General features: G+C 37.0%; 1 protein-coding gene and 1 long non-coding RNA gene across 6 annotated transcripts in view; one reads left to right on the top strand and one right to left on the bottom strand.

The window, feature by feature from the left end:
* The window catches only part of PPP2R3A (protein phosphatase 2 regulatory subunit B''alpha), a 156,373-nt gene that overhangs the window by 55,752 nt on the left and 77,135 nt on the right, over positions 1-23,486 (top strand). For 4 of the 5 annotated variants that reach the window (XM_045539108.1, XM_045539107.1, XM_045539111.1 and 1 more), the window contains 3 exons: positions 5,344-5,610; positions 13,079-13,182; positions 16,934-17,036. In XM_045539108.1, the coding sequence (XP_045395064.1) occupies positions 5,344-5,610; positions 13,079-13,182; positions 16,934-17,036 (474 nt within the window). Of the gene's footprint in view, positions 1-1,524; positions 1,657-5,343; positions 5,611-13,078; positions 13,183-16,933; positions 17,037-23,486 lie in introns of those variants that run through there. The other variant, XM_045539112.1, reaches the window with a different exon arrangement.
* Positions 19,062-23,486, bottom strand: part of LOC123629340 — a 71,031-nt gene continuing 66,606 nt past the window's right edge. The window contains exon 3 of the long non-coding RNA XR_006732023.1: positions 19,062-19,575. This is a non-coding gene — a long non-coding RNA (uncharacterized LOC123629340). The remainder of the gene's footprint in view (positions 19,576-23,486) is intronic.

Below are 23,486 nucleotides of genomic sequence, written 5' to 3' on the forward strand. Positions count from 1 at the left end.
TAAATATTAAACATGAAAGAATATAGTCAACCTTTCATATCCATGGGTTCCACATCTGCAGATTCAACTGTGGTTGGAAAATATTCAGAAAAAAAAAATGTACAGACTTTTTTTTTTTGTCATTATTCCCTAAACAATACAGTATAACAACTATTTACATAGCATTTACATTGTATTAGGTGTGGTTTTGTATTTTTTTTTTTTGAGCCAGTGTCTTGCTATGTTGCCCAGGCTGAAATTGAACTCCTGGACTCAAGCAATTCTCCCTCCTCAGCCTCCTGAGTAGCTGGGACTATAGACACATACCACTGTGCCCAGCTTGTATTAAGTACTATAAGTAATCAAGAGATGATTCAAAGTATGTGGGAGGATGTTGGTAGGTAATATGCAAATACTACATATTTTATATAAAAGACTTGACCATCCATGGATTTTGATATCGTTAGAGGATCCTGGAACCAATCCCCTACAGATACCAAGGGATGACTATACTTGATGATTTGCTTATAAATAACCATATGAGACAGAGACTTAATATATGATAAAATAATAGAATATTTTTAAAATCTGATGATTTCTTTAAAGCTACTTGAAGGAAAAAAGTCTCATAAATTTAGTAGGTACTATGTCATTGCTGTTTGATCATCTTTTGTACCCTTACTTTAGCCAAATTTCACTCAATTTATATGTATCTAAAGCTACTTTTTTATGGCATTCAATTTCTCCATGTTAGCCAACACTTTTGACAATAAATTTTCAAATATATCCATAATCAATTGAAAAAAGTATGTTTGATAACTAAGATAGTCTTCTTTTAAAATAAGATTTTAAAATCTGAGACTAACAAATCTCTTTATAAATTACTATTTGAGGATGAAAGTTCATTTTTGCTGATATTTTGACTAGAGAGATCTAGAGGGTTTTGGATGTTTACTTCCCTTCAAATAAAAAATAAAAACTATTCTTAATAGTTTTAAATTTGAAGTTCAGCCTGTTCTTTTTTCATAAAATATTAAATAGCAAAAGCCAAAAAATGCTCTGTATGTTCTTTTTCTTCTAGTTTGAGGACAAACTGCTTTATGTGGATTGACACCTCACATACTCGGAGTTTAAGAAGTTAGCATTATCTGAGAAGTTGCTATTTTTAGGTGCAGCTATAATGTTTCTAACTTTGGTACTCAGAGTAGTGGGTGCTTCCTTTCCCAGAAGGCTCTGTATTCTCAACATGTGCAGGTCAATTTGACATAAAGCTACCTACAAGGAGCAACAGGCCCATTGCAGGCTGTGTTTCTAACTTAAAAATTATGAGCAGGTATTGGGAGCCACAGACTGGGAACCGGCTGCTTGTCAGAACAAGCATGGATTGTGGTCCCTGGAGGCTGGGAGAGCACAATGCTTGAATTGCATTTCTTTGGGAGATAAGAAAAAAATAACTTTTTACCTGACAAGATTGACAACTTACTAAATCCGACTATCTTCAGAAGTGTGCTGGACAGTTACGAAGTAAACATTCACTTTTCAAAGATGATGATCAAGGAAACATCTCTACGAAGGGACCCGGATCTAAGAGGAGAGTTAGCTTTCCTGGCAAGGGGCTGTGATTTTGTTCTCCCTTCACGGTTTAAGAAGCGGCTAAAGTCATTTCAGCAGACACAGGTTTGAAACTTAGGTGTTTCTTTTGAAATATTTTTATTACTAATAAAACCACCCAATGAACTAACTCACAAATAATTTTACAGCTCACTTGTATCTTGATATTAGATCAAGGAATTAATCTGTGTCCTCTATACAGCTATTTGCAGAAAGCTATTTGTAGAGGGATTCCAACAGGTTTAAAAATAGATCTTCTGGACCTGGAGTACAGTACTCACATTTTTCTCTTGTAGAGAGGGAACCCAGTTTTAGAGACAGTAAATACAACTTAACAAACAGTTTACAATTTATCCAGAAAAATATTAGAATCTTTAATAGAAATATCCTTGAGAAACTAGAATTTCTGTGTTAAAAGCCTTATTTGCACTTTGAATCAGTAGACTATGTTTGTATTAACATACATACATCTGTAATGAATGTTTATACAAAAGAGTATATCCTGGTAATCTTTTTAAACCAAGAAGTATTTTTATATATAGACAGGTGTGTGTATGTGTATGTGTGTGTATGTGTGTCATATAATGTACGTATGTAGATAACGAAGGATGGCAATTACTTCTAGAGAGTGCAAAGAATGTCTTCCCTGAGCAGGCTGTAAGATTGAGTCATTCCTGCCTGTGATGACTTCTTTGCCGAATCCCTGCTTTCTTGCTTTTAACTTTGTGATGGTGTCCTACAAAGAAGTTGCCTAACATTGAGTACAATGTAAATCAAGGGCTATACAAGTGCAGGTCATCCAAAATCCAGCATGAAACCATAGTTTCATAGTTACTCTTACCCAGAATAATCTCAAATTATTTGGGTGAATTATATGAAATTGCTTTTTTGTAGGTAAAAAATGATCAAATATCGGAAATGCTACAGTGACATAATAACATAAGGATACTATTCTGAATGAATATCTAAACGATACTGTGTTTATAGGGAAAGACTGAAATGGAGAATTGAGATAATTTACCCAGCTAATTCTATTTTAATACTGCTCCTAGATTGCTCTGAAACCATTTTATTGAAAGTGAGCAGATGATAAACTTACCAGTAAATCTGGCAAAATTTATATTACTAGGTTTTATTCTGTAATTCTTATAAAGGGTCAATTTTATTAAACTACTTTGAGGTTTAAATTATATGTCTCCTATAGAATTCAATGGAAAGTAAATTGATATACCTGAAAGTTCAATATAAATGCATTTTTAAATGTTATTTTCCTTTTAAATATTAATATCAGTTTTACTAAATATGGAATTAACCAATGAAATAATAAATATTTGCCTATCAGTGAATTGCTGTGTTAAGAAGTACATTAAGAAAACAGAGTAGAATATTATGTAATCAAATATTTTCCCATTCAGATGCAAACTTTAACAGCCAGTATTTTTTTCTGAATGTCACTTATTTCTGTCAAAGCAAAAACAGAGTTTTAGAAGACCCTGCTCTAACCCTTCCCCATTAGGGTGTGTTCATGAGACTATCAGGTTTCATCCCCGTGGTCCTAATCCTATGGGCATAACTGTTCTGAAATTATCTGTAACTGCCCTGGATGTTACACCATGGGAAACATGGGGAAACAATAAAATAATTTTGATGATTGCACACTTGTAGTTTCACAAATCTCTTTCAGCATAGAATAGTGGAAAGGAAATGGTACTAATATAGGTAAAGACCTAGATAAAGCCCCTGAAGAAGTCTATGCCTTATTTTAGGATTTTAAGAATACTTTAAAATAGTAACTATTATTGACTCGTAGCACTATGTAATATTTGCAGATTTAGCACTAAGAAATGTTTACTTAGACTAGATTATCAATTTATTAAATCAAAAGTGATTTATAAACTTTAAATTGCTTTACAAATGTAAATGATTATTTAATTTATTATTGAATCTGAAGGATCATGCTAAATAATGCTCAATCTGATCTTTTGAGAACTTCACCTTTTGGTCTGTCACTTATTTTCTTACATCAGGACATATCTGTGCCCAGCACTAATTGGGAACCTTTTATCTGTGTTACATTCTGTAATTTCCTTTAATCTTCATAACAACCTTCCAAGAAGTAAGGACTGTAATTTCTGTTTTATTACTGAAATTCTAAAAGGTTAAGTAACTTTCCTGAGGTCACAGACTAGTAAGCCATCCCTGTTTTCTGTTACGTTTTTCATGTTTCATTGGCATCACTTCCCTTTGTTTCTTGACTATTGCTTTAAATGGGTGACATCTTGATACTTACTGCAGCAAAGGTTTGATATGACAGCTGCCCTTCCTGTCCTTAATAGTATTAATATATGAGCAGAACCCTCTCTGTGGGTTAATGTAAGATATTAACACATAAGAAATGGGCCATTATAACAAAAGTAGAAAATTTAACCATTTTCATCACATGTTTATGTGAATGAAGCTGATCTCCCCTATAAAACTCATGCATTTTAAGGATAGCTAAGACTATTATCCTGAATTTTAAAACCATGTTATAACCCATATGTTAAGAGGAAATATGATATTCAGATCTACTTCTCATATGTAAATCATTGTTCAAATTGTACGGATGGCATTAGGGTAATTTAAGGAAGAAGAACATTTGAATAATACGTTGTGTTCACAGTGAATTTAAAGTAAGTTTAGCTAGTCAACAGTCATGTCCATTTTCATACTTTATGTCGCATCTAATACAGTGCCATGCTTATGAGCCTTGATAGATAACCTACTCATTAATTAAGCGTAGAAACTGTGAAAATCTTTGTGGAATCTTTTTTGCTTTTTCTGTTAGGAATCTCAGAACTAAATTTAGTCTTCATTGGTAAAATAAACTCCTACCTGAATGATGGTGTACCTCCCCTCCCCTTTTCCTAAATCATGGGCAGTCTCAGTCTCCTCATTGTCCCCCTCTTTACTGTCCTTTCTAGTGTCTCTTTATGTTATATCACATCAAATGCTTTTTAGAAAAAGGAATAATATAAACTGTACATGAATTCATAAACTGTAAAGGAAGTTTGGTTGTGATGAAATTAATGACTATGGTCCTTGCCTATTTAGAGCATACCAAAAATAAGATAAATGCATATTTTGGAAAAAGTGGCATGCCTCTAGTGGCAAGTACATCAGCCAGGTAGAGGACATTCCAGAACTAAAATGCTTTAATTTCTTAACAAAGATTTTCTCAGCATCAGAGGCTGGCAGTGATTCCACCTCAGCAAAGTCAAACTAGAGAAGACGGTGAAAGGAGCCCCGCCCCAAATATGTTGTAGATTTATATTTTTGAAAAGAACTCATTTCTTCCTTTTGAAGGAGAAATTCACAGAAAAGCCAAGAACAGTTTTGGAAAGAATTTACTAATCCAGTTCCAGCAGACTGAGAATATTTCTTGGTATCCTTAATATATCAGCTGCCATTGCTTTTTGATTCTTTTGAAATGTCTGCCAATTGATTGATGGGAAAATGTACTGCAGGATTTTTTAAACATAAATCTATGTAAACTTGATTATTGATAGATAATTAATGTATTAATTTATTTAATATGGATAATCATTCCCTAGAAACATGCTTACCACCCTCCAGAGTGGAGTGAGCCCTTGATCTCTACTGTCTCTAATTGTGGTTTTGTACTTATACCCAACTTCCTATTACTGGTGAGGATTCTCAAGAAATGAAAACTGTTTAGAATTTTTGTGTCTCATAATCTCATTTTCTTTCCAGATTCAAAATAAACCAGAAAAGAAACCTGGAACACCACTTCCACCTCCAGCCACCTTGCCAAGTAGTCCCAGACCTCCCTCCCCTGTTCCTCATGTGAATAATGTTGTGAATGCACCATTGTCTGTAAACATTCCACAGTTCTACTTTCCTGAAGGACTCCCAGATACCTGCAGTAATCATGAACAGACTCTAAGCAGAATTGAAACTGCTTTCATGGACATTGAAGATCAGAAAGCAGACATTTATGAAATGGGGAAAATTGCAAAGGTAATATAACTAACTAAATGATTTGTAATGTCCCTTTCTCTGGAATCCCCAGTCTCCTCCTATTTACTGCCTCTTTGCTTTCTGTTTTTAAGTATGCATAGACTTTTTCTCCATGTTTAAATAATTTGTTTGATCCTGATAAAGTCTTTATCTGTGGTCCTATTTCATGGAACTTCTAAGTTTGAAAAAAAAAAAAAACTTTAGTGGTTTTCCAGTCCAATCTCCCATTTCATACAGGAATCCCTTCCAAGTCATCACCAACTCATAAATTCATTCTCTATGTGAATGTTTTCAGTGACTGGAAGCTTACTACCTTGTCAAATAGCCTGTTCCATCATTAAATAGCCTTGTTTGTTAGAAAATTTTTCCTTGAGTATTTAAATAGGAATCTTTTTTTTTTTTGTTCTCTCCCATTGATCATAACTCTGCCCTAATGCCAGACAAGGAACCATTAGGCCATCTCAGCATTGTCATTTTACCCTGAAATAAATGGATTTGACACTAGGAAGCAAGTCTTTGATACTTTCTGATATATCCAACTGCTTCTGATTTAAGGTTTTTAAGTCCTAATGTCAGGACTACTTGTGACTGGATTTTACACCTCCAGCCTCCTCCTATAACCGTTAATAAGAGCATGACCATCAGATTATATTTGATCATGCCATTCCCAGCTCAGCAATATTCAAGTGTTCCTACCCTCTCGAATAGTGTTTTGTTTTATTTGGGTTTTATTTTTATCATGCATGTATATTGAAGAGTCAGATCATACCTCAGGATTTAGCAGTGGTTTCAGTCTGTGCTTCAAGAAGCAGAAAGTTTTAGTAGGCTAAGAGATGCATGGAGGCAAGTAGGAGAATACACAAGACCCCAGGCACACTTCCACTGGGAAGGCTTCTCCTGCTTTCAGGAGTAATGTTTAAAAGTTTGAAAACTACTGTTCTTCAGGATAAAACTCAGACTTCTCTTCTTGGCATTCCAGGGCTTTCACAATCTGGCCCCAGAGTTCCTTCCCAAACCTACCTAATATTGTTTCCTTTATGAGCCTGACCCACTTGCCCGCTCACAGGCACACCTCTGATTTTGGGCTCTCAGAGCTCTCCCCTCCAAGATAGGCTTCCACTCCTGCCAAACTCCACAGTATCCATTTTGGAGCCCCAGCTTCCATTGTGTCTTTTTGGAGAAGTCCCTAAACCTCCACTTCAGTCATGCCCTACTTCTGCCCTCACAGAGCATTTGTCATTGCTGTTAAATGGTTTGTAACTAGAGTGATTTTAAAGCAAATAAAAGGGAATTCTTTCTTTTATTCTTTCTTCACCCCTGTCTTAAAAATTGCTTGTTGATCCCTTAGATGCTTCTAATGAAAAACAAACTCTTTCATTCCAGAAATAATAGCTTATCTGATTTCATTCCATTTTACTTACAGGAAAACTGTAGTACCACAAGTACTTACCTGCAGTCACAGAATTAGTTCATGTCAGGAGACAAGTCCTTTAACTTCTAGCATGGTGCTGTTTCTACATGCGTTATCTCCCTGAATGTACATTAACATTAACTAACTTCTAATCAATAGCCATCCAAATAAATTACCAGTTCTTTCAGGGCACTCGGGGTTTTCTTATCCAATTCTTTGAGAGGCAGCTATTTTATTAGAAGACAGAATCAAAGTAACAAATTCTCTGAATGGGCCAGAACTATGGATCTAAAATCCAAAAGATAAAATTTAGCAAGGATGAAGGAAATCTACATTTGGAGATAACATGGTAACTGCATAATTGCCAACAGGGTATTTCTAACATGGGAACAATTTGTGTGAAAGAGATAGGAGGTTTCATGGATTGCTTCAGGTAGGTAGACAAGGAGAAACTCCAGATTAAAGCATAGCAGTTCGCTGGTACAGTGCTGAGGTCACTATGTCTGGAGGACCCATCTAGGTGATTAGTGCCTAATTGTCACAAACCTGCAGCCTACCCTGTCTTGAATACAGGTCCCACTGGGCCAACTCTCTTCCTCCAAATATTCTCTCCCTGACTGAGGAGCCCATTCTCCCTGTGCCTTCACACTGCCCTGCTTCCACATCCCTCTGGGTCTGTATTGTGGTAGCCCTGCCCTGTTCCACTGCTCATTGGCCCTCTAGCACTCCACAGATTCAGTGAGAGGAAAGCAGAAAGCCTCTTGACTCCACAGCGGTCAAGGGAGGTATGAAAAATAGTACAGTCAAGGCAGGGAAAGGGGCCTCGGGATGGTGGGGAGCCAGAGGAAGGACTTTGCTGTTTATCTGCAGTGAGGATCAGTCTGTATGTGGCATCAGGAAAAACCATTCATGTTGAAGCTGAAATCATAGAGAAGTTTAGAAAGATAGAAAACCAATTTGTTTAGCCATAGTAACAGTCATTTTCGTAACAATTTACTGTTTATACCTAATAATCATGTGGCACGATAGCTATTATACGTATATATGTTTGATTAACTTGTCTGAATTATACTTGGTTATAGCCCTAAATTTCATTCATGGGCACCAAGCCTTTGTGTTCATTGCTCTTAGATCTTAATTGTCAGCTTAGGTAGCAACGTAGACTGCCCATACCTTTAAAAAGTTAAAACTAACATTACATATGAAAATGAAGATTTATATACAATGACCTCAAAAGATATTACGAGTATATCGGTTTGTATTATTTTGGTTTTGATTACTGTATCATCTCATTTTGTTGGACTTTGTGTCTTTATTCTTAAAACCATTTATTTAATTGATTTAATCATGTCTTCCAGTTAGCTAATTCTCATTTAGTCTAGCTTTTTACTTGGCTGTCGCAGTCTGTTAGCACTCACTGAGTCACCCTTATTTTCAATAATTCTTTGCCTATGCGAGTCTTTTTGGCGCTAAGCAGTGGATTCTGTGGCTCCAGCACTTACTGTCCATATTCTTACAATAGGTTGGCATTTCATGAAAAAGAGAAAGAGAGGCAACCTGTAAGGGGCAAGGAAGAGAGAGGTTGTCAGAGCAATAAATGAATGTTTTTATGGATTCATGTAGTTTATAAAGCTATTAGGAAGGCCAGCTTTAGTTTACAACCTACTCTTAGTGGAGCTTAAGTATAGCTGTAAAAACTAGGATCTATATTTCAAGTGCAGAGAAAACTCTTGTGTTTCTGAAATTTGCATCTGTTGGTGAAGTTTAGCTCATTCATCGTAGATCTCAAACAGCCCTGGAGAGCTTAATGCCCACATCTGGTTAAATTCTCAGTGTGTAGTTTATTCCACAGCTTTAAGTGATGATAGAGAAGAAATGAATAGAGAATGAATCTAAGAGGGATGAAAGCAGCATAGGAACAGAAACTGAGCAACAGTAAAAAAAGGATTTGTCAGAGACTGGGCCAGAGGATTCATCATGGAGTTTCAACCTCTAGCAGAAAGTTGAGGAAAAAGAATAAAACTCTCTTCTGAACCATGCAAAGCCCTCCAGCTCTTCTCTCTGGCTGATGTAGCACCGTCTTGACCCATCGTGCCTATGGCCTGTAAGGTAGCCTCTCTGTACCTGAATTTCTTCATCTGTAAAATGGAGTAAAAACACCTGCCCTCTTCTGCATGGGGATCATGTGAGAGCCAAATGAAATAGCCAGCATGAGATATGTTTAAATGTTGAAAGAACATTACAGCATAGCCTCCTATATGTATCATTAGACAACTTTGCTTTTAATTCTTTATGTTGTTGGACCATTCTTAGATCAAATTTTATAGTTGTTATTCAAGTTTTCTTTACTCCAGCAACTTTGGTTACCACACACTGACTCTTGCTGCCACCTCTAAGTTTCCTACACCCATTTCTGTATCTCCCTGTATTTCCCCACTTGCTATCCATCGTCAAAGTGTACTGTCCGTAGCCCTTGCCATTTGCTGCCCTTCCCATTTTTTTCCTTTGGCATTTTCTCCAGGAGCCTGATACCTTCATGTTGTTGAACGCTTGGCTACTCAGGGTACCCCACAGTGAGAAAAATAGGCTGACCTTTTCCAATCCACTTTAAAACATTTTTGTTCTGTTCCTAATCTCTTAGGATTTTGCCTTCGGGTCATAGTAGGTTTTTAAGTAGTAATCTCTGAGCTGACACATGCGTTTTAACAGGCATCTTCTGGAGAAAGGACCTTAACCTAGGGATTGAAAGTTGTTAAATAGTGGAAGTTGATTCATTTCTGGGAAACAACTCAGAGGGTCAAATTGTTAGTTAAGTGAGAGGATTATAAAAAACATATAGGGGTTCATGGAGCCAGTTACAAAAGCAAGGACAGGAGACCCAATACAGGATTTAGGATCAGGGCAACTTATACCCTGACAGAGCCAATGGGATCAGACTCCAAGGGTTGTGGGAGCCTCTCCAGCTCCTTTGCTGCTTTCTTTTCAAAGCAACAGGTTCCCAGAGATGACAGTGACTGCCCTGTAAGAGCCTCCCACTTCTCCAGGGTCTATGTTTGGGATAACAACCCTAGGAGGGGGCAGAGCCCTCCAAAAAGCCAACCCAACTTAACATTTTTATCAATTGTTCAATCATGGTGGCTGGGAGCTCAGATCAGCTTAATTTGATTTAGAAAATGATACATAACAGGGATATTTTTTAGACACTAAATCCAAAACCAGTGTATTTTTATACCCAGTAACCCTTAGTTCCTAGCTCTTTCATGATTACTCTCTCCCATGAATTCCACGATATTTATTGTTTCGTGGGGAGGGCTATCAGTTACCTTTCCTATGTAACAGGCACTATCACTTCTGCATTGTTGTGTTGATCTGAAAAAGTCACAGGCCAGCCCATACTCAGGGCCAGGAAAACATGCTCTCCTCTTAATGGAGGAACTGCAAAGAATTTGTGGCCACGTTCACAATTCACTTCTGAAGGACAGAACCCAACCAAGGGTCTACAATGAGTTTCAAAATAGAGATTTAGGCCGGGTGCGGTGGCTCACGCCTGTAATCCTAGCACTCTGGGAGGCTGAGGCGGGTGGATCGTTTGAGCTCAGGAGTTCAAGACCAGCCTGAGCAAGAGCGAGACCCTGTCTCTACTAAAAATAGAAAGAAATTAGCTGGACAACTAAAAATATATAGAAAAAATTAGCCGGGCATGGTGGCACATGCCTGTAGTCCCAGCTACTCAGGAAGCTGAGGCAGTAAGATTGCTTGAGCCCAGGAGTTTGAGGTTGCTGTGAGCGAGGCTGATGCCATGGTACTCACCCCGAGCAACAGAGCTAGACTCTGTCTCAAAACAAAAAAAAAATAGAGATTTAAAGTTCATAGCAATAAAAAATTTAAAATCCATAAAAATGTACAAATATTATGTATCAATAAAAAAGTTTAAAAAATAAGGTCCATAGTGAGATAATAGTTTCATACAAGTCAGGATTCTTAGTTGCAAACAACAGTTGCTAGTTTAAGCAAAGAAAAAAATCATTTGTTAAAGGCTAGCATGTTGAAACCAGCCTGGGCAAGAGGGAGACCCCATGTCTACTAAAAATAGAAAAAATTAGCTGAGTGTGGTGGCATGCACCTGTAGTCCCAGCTATTCAGGAGGCTGAGGCAGGAGGATTGCTTGAGCTCAGGAGTTTGAGGTTGCAGTGAGCTATGATGATACCACTGCACTCTAGCTGGGGCAACAGACCAAGACTCTGTCTCAAAAACAAAAACAAAAAACTGGAAGTTACCCAACAGGAGGTGGTAAGCATGCAGCCCCTGGAAGGTGTTTCAGTTGAGGCTGGTGACCACTTCCCAAGGTTGAGATGGAAGATTCCTGATCCCTTCCAATTCTGAAAAATTCGCGAGTGACTCTGGTGGTGGGAGTTTCAAGCACTTTGGCAAGCTTGTTCCAGTCTCTCCCTGTACTTTCTGTTTGTGTCTCCTCCACTTCATAATATAAACTCTTCTTTCAGCTTTCCCAGCAGTTGCCAGTAGCCTATCACTAAGACCAAGAGCATTTTTTTGGCAAACCACTACTCTGCATGAAAGGAGGGACTGGGATTGGGGAAAGTGGATTTGACAGTTTATACACCCAAACTATATTAATTGTGAGCTTTATACCTTGGCAATCACAATTTATACAGTAAACAAAATCAAATGGTTGCTAAGCAACACCTTTCCCTCTTTCTTGACCTCAGTGGAGGTATTCAACCTCTGGACTTAAGAAATCTTAAATTCTACTCTGCTTGCAGATATGCTTTAGTGGCCCTGGCAGCAGCAACCTCTTATTTCTGCCCTGTCCTTACCTCTCTTGCCTTGAATCTTGCCTTCCATATCTTCAACTCTGGCATAAACACAGCAGCCTTGGGCGTTCTCCCAAGATAGCTAATGTCAGACTAGGTACTCTTCAGGCTCCTGTGAGGATCCCCCATGCACTGAGCCCTGATACCAGGAGTGAGTTCACCTAAACCTAATGTAGACACACATCTAATCTACTTCCAAAGGAGAAGATTCTCTCTGTAGAATGATGGAGGCTCAACAGATCCTGTATCTAATACAAATAATGATAATATCTTTATCTCATAACAAGATGTGACTCTTGAAGAGATCCAGATTTGGGAATGTTTTCTGTGTATATACAAAATTGGGAAGATTTGGAGACTATTTCTTTGCTAATATTTAGATAATATTACTACTTATAGGAAAGAATTTTTCCTCTAGGAAAAAAGCAGGTAAATTTAGTAAGAACTCTTGTGAGTAAAAGGATAATTTTTTTAAATTGAAAGGAAGGTCTTTTTATTAAGGAGAAAAAAACAATGGCTTTTAGGGTTATTGAAGTTATTTTATATTTATTCCCAGTTTTTCCTTTTTGTGGTCATTTGTGGTAGCTTCTAATATATAAAAAAAAGATAGCATTTTGATTTTTACCTTTCATCTTTTACCTGAGTTATAAGCATTTAAATAGATTTGAGAGATGTTTTCTTGAGCAGTCTGCGGTTTTTTGGTTCTTCTTGAACCTGGTACTTAATAACATAATAGGCAAAGAAGAGAGAAAGAGACAGGTAGTAGAGTGTATCAACACTAAGTGACCAAGTAATTAAGGTGGCTCAATCTTTCTGCTCAAGGAATGAAGTACATATACGACCATGACATTGTCATTTCTTTTTCTTTCTAGAAGGCAGAAAGTATATAATGTAAGAGTGTTAGGAAGTGAGGCTGGTTGCTTTAACTATCAGGATTGTGGACAGGGGTGGGGTGTAGGGGAAGGAATCACTATAAATGAACTTGGAGAAAAGGTAAATAGATTTCCATTTTCTTCATTAAACATATAATCCTCCTACTTTGTTTCCCCTCTGTTTCTCTCTGAATCTACCCTAGTTGATATATTTGCCTGTGACCCAGTTTTGTTCTCCCAAGGGCCCTTCCATCCACTGTGGCATGAAGGGTGAAAGCTACAAAGACCTTTTCTTTGGCCATGTATCTCTTCACTGCCTCTTGGCTTACGCTGTAGTTGTTTTTTATTTGCAGGTCTGTGGCTGTCCTCTCTATTGGAAAGCCCCCATGTTCAGGGCTGCAGGGGGAGAGAAGACAGGATTTGTGTCAGCACAGTCATTCATTGCCATGTGGAAAAAGTAAGTATGTAAGCAGTCACTCTGGGTAGGCAAAGAACTGTGTGGTCCTCATGGCATACTTTATAAAGATCACCGTGTTACTTAGTTATTCATTTTCTCTTTACCCTTTATTCCAACAAGGAAAATCCATTAATTGACAACCGTTTGTACTCACACACAAGTTCTTTGTTACAAGCCTTTATCTTTGTCTTTAAACAGTAAAGCAGATATGTAAAAATACTTTTTGAACAACTATTTGATAGTTTCTTAGTTTTACTTGTTAAATTTGGGTCTCAGAATTTGAGTCTGGTAGCAGTGACATAAAAGGAGCTAGACTCTCCTTTAAGGGGAACAAACCACATGTATCACATGAGCGATACATTTTCATTCTCATATAATCCAATTTAAAATTATACCTAGTTGAATTATACCTAAAAATAACTGAATTTTAATAGATTCTAATCATTATTTTTTGAAAGCTCCAGTTACAGAATCAAAAGGCTAGTATTTATCAAGATATTCCTGGATTATACCATTGTGACAAATATTCTTGAATTCAAGCCCAACTTTCTTCTTCCTTTTCTTTTTTTCTCCCTTCTTTCTTTTTTAGGAGCTATTTCTTGATGTATTTATACATTTTAGGAGACTATCATAACTTGCCCCTTCTAGCTCTTTTAACAGATCAGCCCTCTTTATTCATTTTCTTCTCATCTTTTCTGGGCTAAATAGCCTTACTAGTAAACTATTGGGAAATGTCATTCACCTATTGTTGTTATTTAAAATTAACATATAATAGCCACAGATTCAGTTTACAGACCTTCTGATCCCTTCATACCACCTAAAAGCCCTTAATAGTATAATGCTCTTCACTCTGAGAGGCCGAGATGAGAGGATTGCTTGAGCTCAGGAGTTCAAGACCAGCCTGAGCAAGAGCAAGACTCTGTCTCTACTGAAAATAGAAAAACTAGCCAGGCATGGTGGCACACACCTGTAGTCCCAGCTACTTGGGAGACTGAGGCAGGGATCGCTTGAGCCCATGAGTCTGAGGTTGTAGTAAGCTATGGTGAGGTCACTGCATTCTAGCCAGGGCAACAGAGTGAGACTCTGTCTCAAAAAAAGAAAAAAAATATTCTTTATTTTAAAAATCTAGGAGCAAGCTGAGTCCACCCAGTTCTTTATGTATTACATTAGAACTAAGGTGATCAGAGTATGTGTTGGTAGATAGAGCAACAGTAGCCACCATAAGAATAATTTTATTCCTTCATTCAGATGAATCATTTTAATTTCATCTCCAGGGAAAAGACAACTTCTGTAAAAAGCAAAAGGGGGAAAATGACATGAAGCACAAGTCTTCACTTTGGTTAACTGCAGGAAAACTTGCTAATAAAGTTAAATAGCATGAACAACTGTCTTTTTTCATTTAAGAAAATTCTGTGATAGTGTGTCTCTAAATTAAAGCATTAGTTTATGGTCAGATACTAAAATGGTTTGAGTGCCCTCTAGTGGGAACTCTTTTGAGCTCCTAAAATGCCTTTTCAAAGCCAGGGTGTTTTAAGGGAGACCCAAATATGGCCATTTTGGGGAGACTAAGCAGCTAAGTGTGATTTGAGTCACCACACTGACCTTGGAGAAGACATGTTCAGTTTTACAATTTTTTACAAATTGTACCCTTTGCGTAAAGCAGCTTGGGCCCAACCAAGTACAGTATATTAAAACTTTCAAGTACAAAAACTGGCAGGTAAGGATACAGAATTAAAACATTTTGGCATATATATACCTATGCTGGCTTGTTCCAATAACAGGCTCTATATAGTCTTAAAAAATAAAGTCAAATACAAAAGTCAAAAACATAAAGGTAAATAATTACCCTCGTGTCAGAATGCTCATGGGTTAGAGCCTTCTATATCTCTCCTCCAAGTGGATCTGTTCCCCCTCATTTCCCTGTGCTACTGCCCATTTCAAATCTATACTCTGACATGTATTTTTCTTACAGTCAGGACATTTTTAGAAGAAAGACAGTGCTCTACAGCTTTTTTATTTGAGGTCCTAGAGTACCAGATTTTGACCAGAACTCCTCTCAAATGGAGTCAATAATATTGCTTCAGCTTTATTATGCTTTATTTTCTTTTACCTTTTCATATCCAATATGTCATTTGTCCATTAATAAAACAATATTTTGTCTTAAAAGCTCTGGAAGATACCAGTTTAGAATAGCTATGCTTGCCTTCATTCTTCTTTATTCACCTATTAGAATTAGTAGTAGTATTGTTATTGTTACTGTTTAAAATCAACATATAGCAGATTCATCTTACAAATGTCTTCTAATCCCTTCATACCACCTAAAAGCCAGTAGCATTTATCAGCCATTAGCATTGGCAGAAAATCATAATTCACCTTTACTATTTCATAGCAAAAGGCATCCTTTGACTTTGTCTCTCAGAGTTGCTCTCATCTGTCATATGTCTGCTGTTTTTATTTAGTAGTGCTATACATTGTTTTATAAAAGTGCTCCTTTTTCAAAGACTTCACTGCCTTTCTGCTGTGATCATCCCACCCATTTTCTAATCCTGAGAGATGGCTCCTATTAGCTCCTATCGCACTAATCTTTTTCCGAAACATGTATTTATTTTACTTCAGGGGCCTTGAGCATATTAAAGAATGATAAGGAGAACAAACATAAAAATCATACCATAGCTCTAATAATCACAAGTGAAGTCAGTTAAGTATGTATATCTCAACTGACTGTTAACAGATATAACAAATACATGTATGTTAGATCACAAACATTTTCTTGTTTTTCTTTCTTAATCATTTATCAAATGCTAACTGTGTCTGGCCTTGAGGATGCTTGAGATACGAAGAAAATAAGACACAGTTTTATGCCCTGTAAGGAGCTTAGAGTCTAGTGAAAGAGTTACACCAATAAGACTATACTACTGTGGAATAGCCGTGACAGAACTAAGCAGCACAGGGTGCAATGGAAGGACATGGGAGGCCAAGTGAGATTCCCTGGAAAGTGAAGTAGGAAAGAAGGGTGTTGCAGTAAGTAAGTAGCATGTACAAATGCCTGGTGTGGGAGTGCATGGAACGTTTGGGCAACTACAAATGCAGAAATGGTAATGGAAGGGGCATGAGCTGATAGGATCAGATCCTGAAGACCCTTTATGTCAAGTCAAGAGCTTGGGCTTTAGCCTACTCCAAAAAGAATTTTAACTTGGACAGTGACATGATCAGATGCGTTTTTCAGAAACATCAAGCAAGAAACAGTGAAAGCCTGAGCATGGATACTGGCAATGAAGACAGAAAGGGGCAAATTTGGTAGAAATGAAAGGATGTGGTAGTTCATAGGCATTGGGGATGAAAGGAGGGGGGAGTCCATGATGACTCCCAAGTTTCTAGCTTAATATTTATCTACCAGTAGGTGCTTGGAATACAGGATAGGAATACTGGAGCACTGAGGAATTTTCCTCAAAATGTTTTAGACAACTGTTCCTTTCTTTCCATTCCATTGTACCATCAAGTCCAGGGCCTTGTTACTTACTTCATGCTGAGATCACTAGAAGGGAAGAGGCTCCTAAGAGGCCTCAGCACTCATCCAACCTTATATCATAGACAACTCATCATTCTAAAACATCCTTTGATTATATAATTCCCTTACTTGGTTTTTCTATCTAAATGGACTTCAGGTCAGACTGAAATTATCAACTATTGATGTTGCAGTCATTGTTTATTCAGAGGAGCCAGTCTTCCTAAACACTTGTTTCTTTTATAGATTGCTGAATAACCATCATGATGATGCCTCTAAATTCATCTGTCTTCTAGCAAAGCCCAGCTGCAGCTCTCTGGAACAGGAGGATTTCATCCCTTTACTTCAGGTAATTTCCATTTTCTTTTCAAAATAGATTCTGTTTTTGGAGTTTCAAAGGTTTTTAAAAATTTTTGTAACTATAACATATAGTCAATCAAGCTACACAAATCTAGAGGTCAGATTTCTAGAAGAGTGATTTCCAAACTTGTTTTAGCAGTAAAATCCTTTTGTTAAATGAAATTTAAAATAGAACCCAAGAGTAGAAAATATGTAAAACAGAGTTACTCTCACTGAGGCTGGGGAGAAGGCCGCTCAGGCTCCCTCTTGTCCACTCACAGCAATCACTAAAGCACTTTCTGAAACTTTAGAATTCAAGAAAATAACTTGAAAATTGCTGACACAGAACGTAGGTAAGAACCTAGTAGAAAGTAAGAAAAGGCCATGGTGTAATAAGAATTGCCCTCGTGAACCCTGGCGTTCTCACTCAGTGCCTCTTGACTCTTGATTTAAGAACAGTTCAAAAATACTTGGTTTTCTGATTTTTCAACCCAAGATATATTTCAAACAGAAAATTAGAATATGAAGAAGGGAGAAAGGATAACTAGAATCAAGCACACTGACATCTGCAAGACTACAAAGGTAGTCAAGAGAGTAAGGAAAAAAAGAGGCACAAAAAACTCTAAAGGCACTCCAGTCTGGAAGTAATTCAGGATAAGGGCAGTAGTCCCCAGTCCCATTACCAGATTTCAGCTGAGATCAGTAATTTATATAAGTAGCACAGATTCTGTATTTACTTATCCAGAAAACTCACTTATATGAAGCAGCTTTCACTGGTGCAAACAGATAAATGAAACAACAGTACCGTATTATCTCAGATCTACCTGAAGTTTCTTTATCCTGGAGCTATGCCACAGCTGAGGTTTTACACAGTACCAAAGCATGAGGGTTGGAAGTTACTCCTGAGATATCAGTCATCCTTGGCTAGAAGATCCCTTCAGATCCAGAGGTCTTTGCTTTTTCTGTGCCATACGTCAGGCCCCAGAACTTTTGGTGAAGGTACCCATAGCCCGTCTTCCTAGATGTATACACATGTATTTTCTCCTGAGGTTTTAGCTGCCTCCCTAGGGGCGTTGCCAGGCAGCAAGACCCCTTTGCTCTTGGCACCCACAGACTTCTCTTTATTCTGACACAAAGAGATCTTCTTATCTGCAGAAATCCTCCTCCTGTCATGTTTCTTTATGCTTCCCTGTCTCTGCCCTTAAATCTCCTTCCCTGTGTTGTCTACTTCCCTTCCCAGTAGGTGTGGGCTTCCTACTTACCACTTCAGGGCAGAGAAGAGAAGCAGCTTAGAAATATTCATGGCTTTTGTGGCACTGTGTGTGGTGCAGGTTTAAATGCAGGGTCCACAAGCATTTGGTCTAGTTGATCTTTGTTAAGATTAAAGAGAAAGAGACCTCCAACAGAAAGAGCCCACTTAAGAAGTGTTTCTATCTAGGCCTTCCTGTGAGAATTAGTTACATATCAGTATTGGATCTGTTTTTACTATAGCATTCTTCATAGCCTGAGATACTATTAATATTCTTAATTTCAAGTCTAAATATTTGGTTTTCCTAAGCAGATCACAAATTTTTTGAAGCTAAGATCTGCTTTTCATTTCTGTTAAATATACATCATTGCTTTAGCTGTTGCAGCAAATCCTTGTTGGCTGTTAGTAAGGGTGCCTAAAGAAAGGCATAAAAATACATTGACATAGTTGGGTTTTTTTTTTTTAAGTTGTATTAATGGCTGCCATTATTTTTTTCTAAGATTTTTGTTGAAATATACTTACACAAAATCACCCAAACCACAAGTGTACTATTCAATGAATTTTCACAATATGGGCACATCTGTGTAAGTAGCATGCAGATCAAGAAACAACATTACCCATACCCCCGAAGTACCTCCCACTCCATCCCAGTCATTGCCAGCCAAGGGTAACTGCTGGTCTGACTTCTAACATCATATGGCATAGATTTTTTAATTATAGTAATAATTTTCCATGTTCAAAATATGAAGTTTGGTTCTGATTTTATTTTATATTCAGGGCTTTTAGGCTTGTCTGAATTGACATGATGGTTTTGATTATCCTTAGAATTATTTGCTGCTTGGTTTTGTTCCCCTCAAAAAAATACACATGAGAATGGGGATTATTAATAGTTCTTTGCATTTAATCAAGACAATTATACCTAATGATATCCAACATTAAACATTCCTATTTATGTTTTATAAAATCTCAAATATTTAATTGATGAACTATATTGGTAATAAAACAATAGGTTCCTTATCTGCTCCCCATCCGCACTCCCTCAATCCATTCTTTTCCCTGCTCTGACCCTGCAAATTGCATGTTTTGGGCTCTCTAACTGACTAGCTTCTTGTTGAGTCTAGCTAATGGGAAGCATTGCCAGTATAGGGGAGGGCAGAGGAGAGGGAAGTTGACATTTTTTTCCCATTCTCTGCTTCAGCACAGTAACTATATCTCTTTATAGTACAGCTTCTGCTGGACAGCCTCTTCTCCATGGTTCTGGTGCTTGCTAGGCTCCCAGGGCTTCAAAATCAAGACAATTCTATAAAGTAAAAAAGTAAATTAATTATTAGAGGAAAGCTGAAATTAGAAGCTTACATGCTTTAGTTAACTTCTAAGAAGAATTTACTTGATCTATGGCAAGCAAAAACAGTATTTGTAAGTTCTAGACTTCTACCACTACTACCACTTCTACCACTACTCCCCTTGTTCCTTTGGCCCTCAGGATTGTAACAGTATCCTCGGTTGCTAGCCCCGGGTGCCTCACCATTCCCTTGTTTGCCCCCTTAACCCTGCCCACAACTCTACATGTAGTCCCTTCATGAAAGGTTCATATGGTGAATTCTTTTCCTTGCAAGGACCCTACCCTGAGAGATGCAATTCTCAGTTTATCAGAGCTTTAATATAAACTTTGATAGGCAAGTAACTTAAGTTTATACTAAGAGAACTACAGACAACAACAAAATTATAATTATGAGTTAATGAACATTTATACTTACCTTAAAGCTAAAGAGAAATTTTATTTTTATTTAAGAAGTAGACTTGTGGAGTCTTCTAGTAAAAGATGACAAACTGACACATTCTCCTCTCATTCTTTCCCAAACTCTTCTGAAGTTAAAGTATTAGAAATTAAAAAGTAACAAACCTATGGAAATGGAGAGAATGGTAGAGAAACTCAATGTATAGGAGATTTAAACATATTTCTCGAAGATAGAAAGTGAACAGAAACAGGCTAAGGAAAGCACAACCCAGAATGAGGAGCTGTGTGTGGGCTGTAATGAAGTGCTCATCAAGAGTTCCAGAATGGCTATAAACTCAGGGTTGGTGGATATGATGGGAAGTATTAGAAAGGGGGATTCATTGAAGGTTGGTGTACAGAACAATTGACTCCTTTCCTGGTAAATGCGGCCTGACATTTACTTACAAGCATAAACAAACTAACAAAAACGATAAAGCATGCTCCGGATTCTAATGTGATAATTGCAGATTAAAGCTCTCCTTATTTCTTTGTATTTTGGCAATTTTGTGTGGGTCATGGAGGTCCCACCAGTTTACTCTAAAATGGTGCCTGCCAGTCATCGCACCCAACCTAAATGCACACAACTCCCAGGCAGACTTGGCACTCAAGAAAGATACGTATTGAAAAATGGACCTACTTATATTTCACCAGGGTAAAATTATATCAACTAACTTGTCCTTCTTAAATATAAATGGACAACCAGGTATATGAGGAAAACCATAACCATAAAAGAGAAAAATCAAGGTTAAGGAAAAACACAGAAAAACTGACCTAGAAATAAACAAAACAAATTCAGGAAACAGAAGAGATGAGAATTTTAAAAAATTAATTACACATACTGATATAAATAAAGGATTGAATGGGAGAAGAGGCAAATCTGTGTAGAAGAATTCCAAATAATTTAATAAATACAGCATCCCCAAGGGGAGGGGATTATAACTCTCCACTCCTTAACGGCAGAGTGGCTGTACATAGTGATTTCTAGGAGACCAGGGGAGTAAATATACAGTGGAGGAACCTGACAGACACTGCCTCAGTCTGGTGATCAAAGTCAACATCAGCAATCATAAATCATGTTGATAATATATACCCTTGTTAGGCTCTGATACAATAGCATGTTACCGCTGTAGTCTGTCTCCCAAAAATCCATAAACCCTGTCTAATCATGAGAAAAACATCAGATAGATTTCAATAAAGGCACATGCTGCACAATACCTGACCAGTACTTGTCAAAACTGTCAAGGTCATCAAAAAGAAGGAAAATCTAAGGAACTGTCCACAGGCAAAAGGAGTCTAAGGAGACATGACAAGTAAATGGAATGTGGCATCCTAGAACAGAAAAAAGACATTAGGAAAAACTAAAGAAATGTGAATAAAGCATAGACTTTAATAATTATCAATATTGGCTTATTACTTCAGAACAAGTGTACCATACAGTAAATGTAAGATGTTAATAATAGGGGAAACTGGGTATAAAGTATATGGGAACTCTCAGTACTATTTTCTCAAATTTTTTTTGTAAATCTAAAACTGTTCTAAAAAAATAGTCTTTTTGAAACATAAAGAATTACTATATTAAGAAAGATTATATAAAATAATAACCCATAAAGTAAGAATAATCTTTATCTCACTCCATATACAAAAATCAACTCAAAATGGATTAAAGGCTTAAATGTAAGACCTTAAACTGTAAAACTACTGAAGGAGTAAAGCTTCTTGACATTGGTCTGGGCATTGATTTTTTGGATATGAACTCAAAAGCACAGGCAACAAAAGCAAAAATAGACAAATGGGATTACATCAAACTAAAAAGCTTTTGCACAGCCAAGGAAATAATCAACAGAGTGAAGAAAAAACCTACAGAATAGTAGAAAATATTTGCAAACCATACATCTGGTAAGCGGTTAATATCCAAAATTTATCAGGAACGCAATCAGTAACAAGAAAACAGTATGATTTTTAAATGGGCAAAGGATATGAATAGACATTTCTCAAAAGATGACATACAAATGGGCAACAGGTATATGAAAAAATGCCCCAAATCACTAGTCATCAGAGAAATGCAAATTAAAACCACAATGAGATATCACCTTATACCTGGTAGAATGATTGTTATGAAAATGATGAAAGATGACAAGTGTTGAAAAGGATGTAGAGAAAAGGGCATCCTTGCACACTGTTGGTGAGATTGTAAATTAGTACAGCCATTATGGAAAACAGTTTGGAGGATCCTCAAAAAATTAAAAATAGAACTACCATATGATCCAGCAATCTCACTGTGGTATATATGCAAGGGAAATGAAATCAGTATGTCAAAGAGATATCTGCAGTTCCATGTTCATTGTAGCATTATTCACAATAGCCAAGATATGTAATCAACCTAAATATCCATCAGTGGATGAATATATAAAGAAAATGTGGTATATATACACAGTGAAATACTATTCAGCTTTAAAAAGGAAGGAAATTCTGTCATTTGCAACAACGTGGATGAACCTAAGGGACATTATGTTAAGTAAAGTAAACCAGGCATAGAAAGATAAATACTACACGATCTCACACTTAAGTGTAAAAAAGGTGAATTCATAGAAGTAGAGAGTAAAATGGTGGTTACCAGGTGCTAGTCAATGGATACAAAATTTCAGTTAGATAGGAAGAATAAGTTTATGAGATCTAGTGAACAACATAGTGACTATAGTTAATAACAATGTATTCTGTTCTTGAAAATTGGGCTGTTCTTTTTTTTTTTTTTCCCTGAGACAGAGTCTCACTCTGTTGCCTATGCTAGAGTGCTATGGCATCATAGCACCCAAGTAGCTGGGACTACAGATGTGCACCACACCCGGGTAATTTTTCCAATTATTAGTAGAGACAGGATCTCACTCTTGCTCAAGCTGGTCTCGAACTCCTGATCTCAAGCAATCCTCCCGCCTCAGCCTCCCAGAGTGCTAGGATTACAGGCATGAGCCACTGGGCCTGGCCTTGAAAATTATTAAGAAAGTAGATTTTAAGTTGTCTCACCACAAAAAAAGATAAGTATGTGAGATAAACACATATGTAAATCAGCTTGAGTTAGCCCTTCCACAGAGTGTACATATTTTAAAACACATTGCACATGATAAATATATACAATTTTTATTTATCAATTTAAATAAATAATGTTTAAAAACCAATAAAAAAAAAGCATAAACTCTTATGAAAACAGAATGCTGACACGAGAAGGCTGTTAGAATTTTAAAATGTAAGTACCAAAATTTTAAATGTCAGCATATAGCCTGGAAACTGAATTTGAGGGTGTCTCTCAGAGAGAGACAGATGAGGCACATAGAAAGCCAATTCAGGAATTTCATCATCTAACTAAATGGAGTTTGAGGAAGAAAGAAGGGAAAAATGGAGAGAAGGAAATCCTCAAAGAAGATAATACAGAATCAGCC

The sequence above is a fragment of the Lemur catta genome, chromosome 1, assembly GCF_020740605.2.
Source record: "Lemur catta isolate mLemCat1 chromosome 1, mLemCat1.pri, whole genome shotgun sequence".
NCBI lineage: Eukaryota > Metazoa > Chordata > Mammalia > Primates > Lemuridae > Lemur > Lemur catta.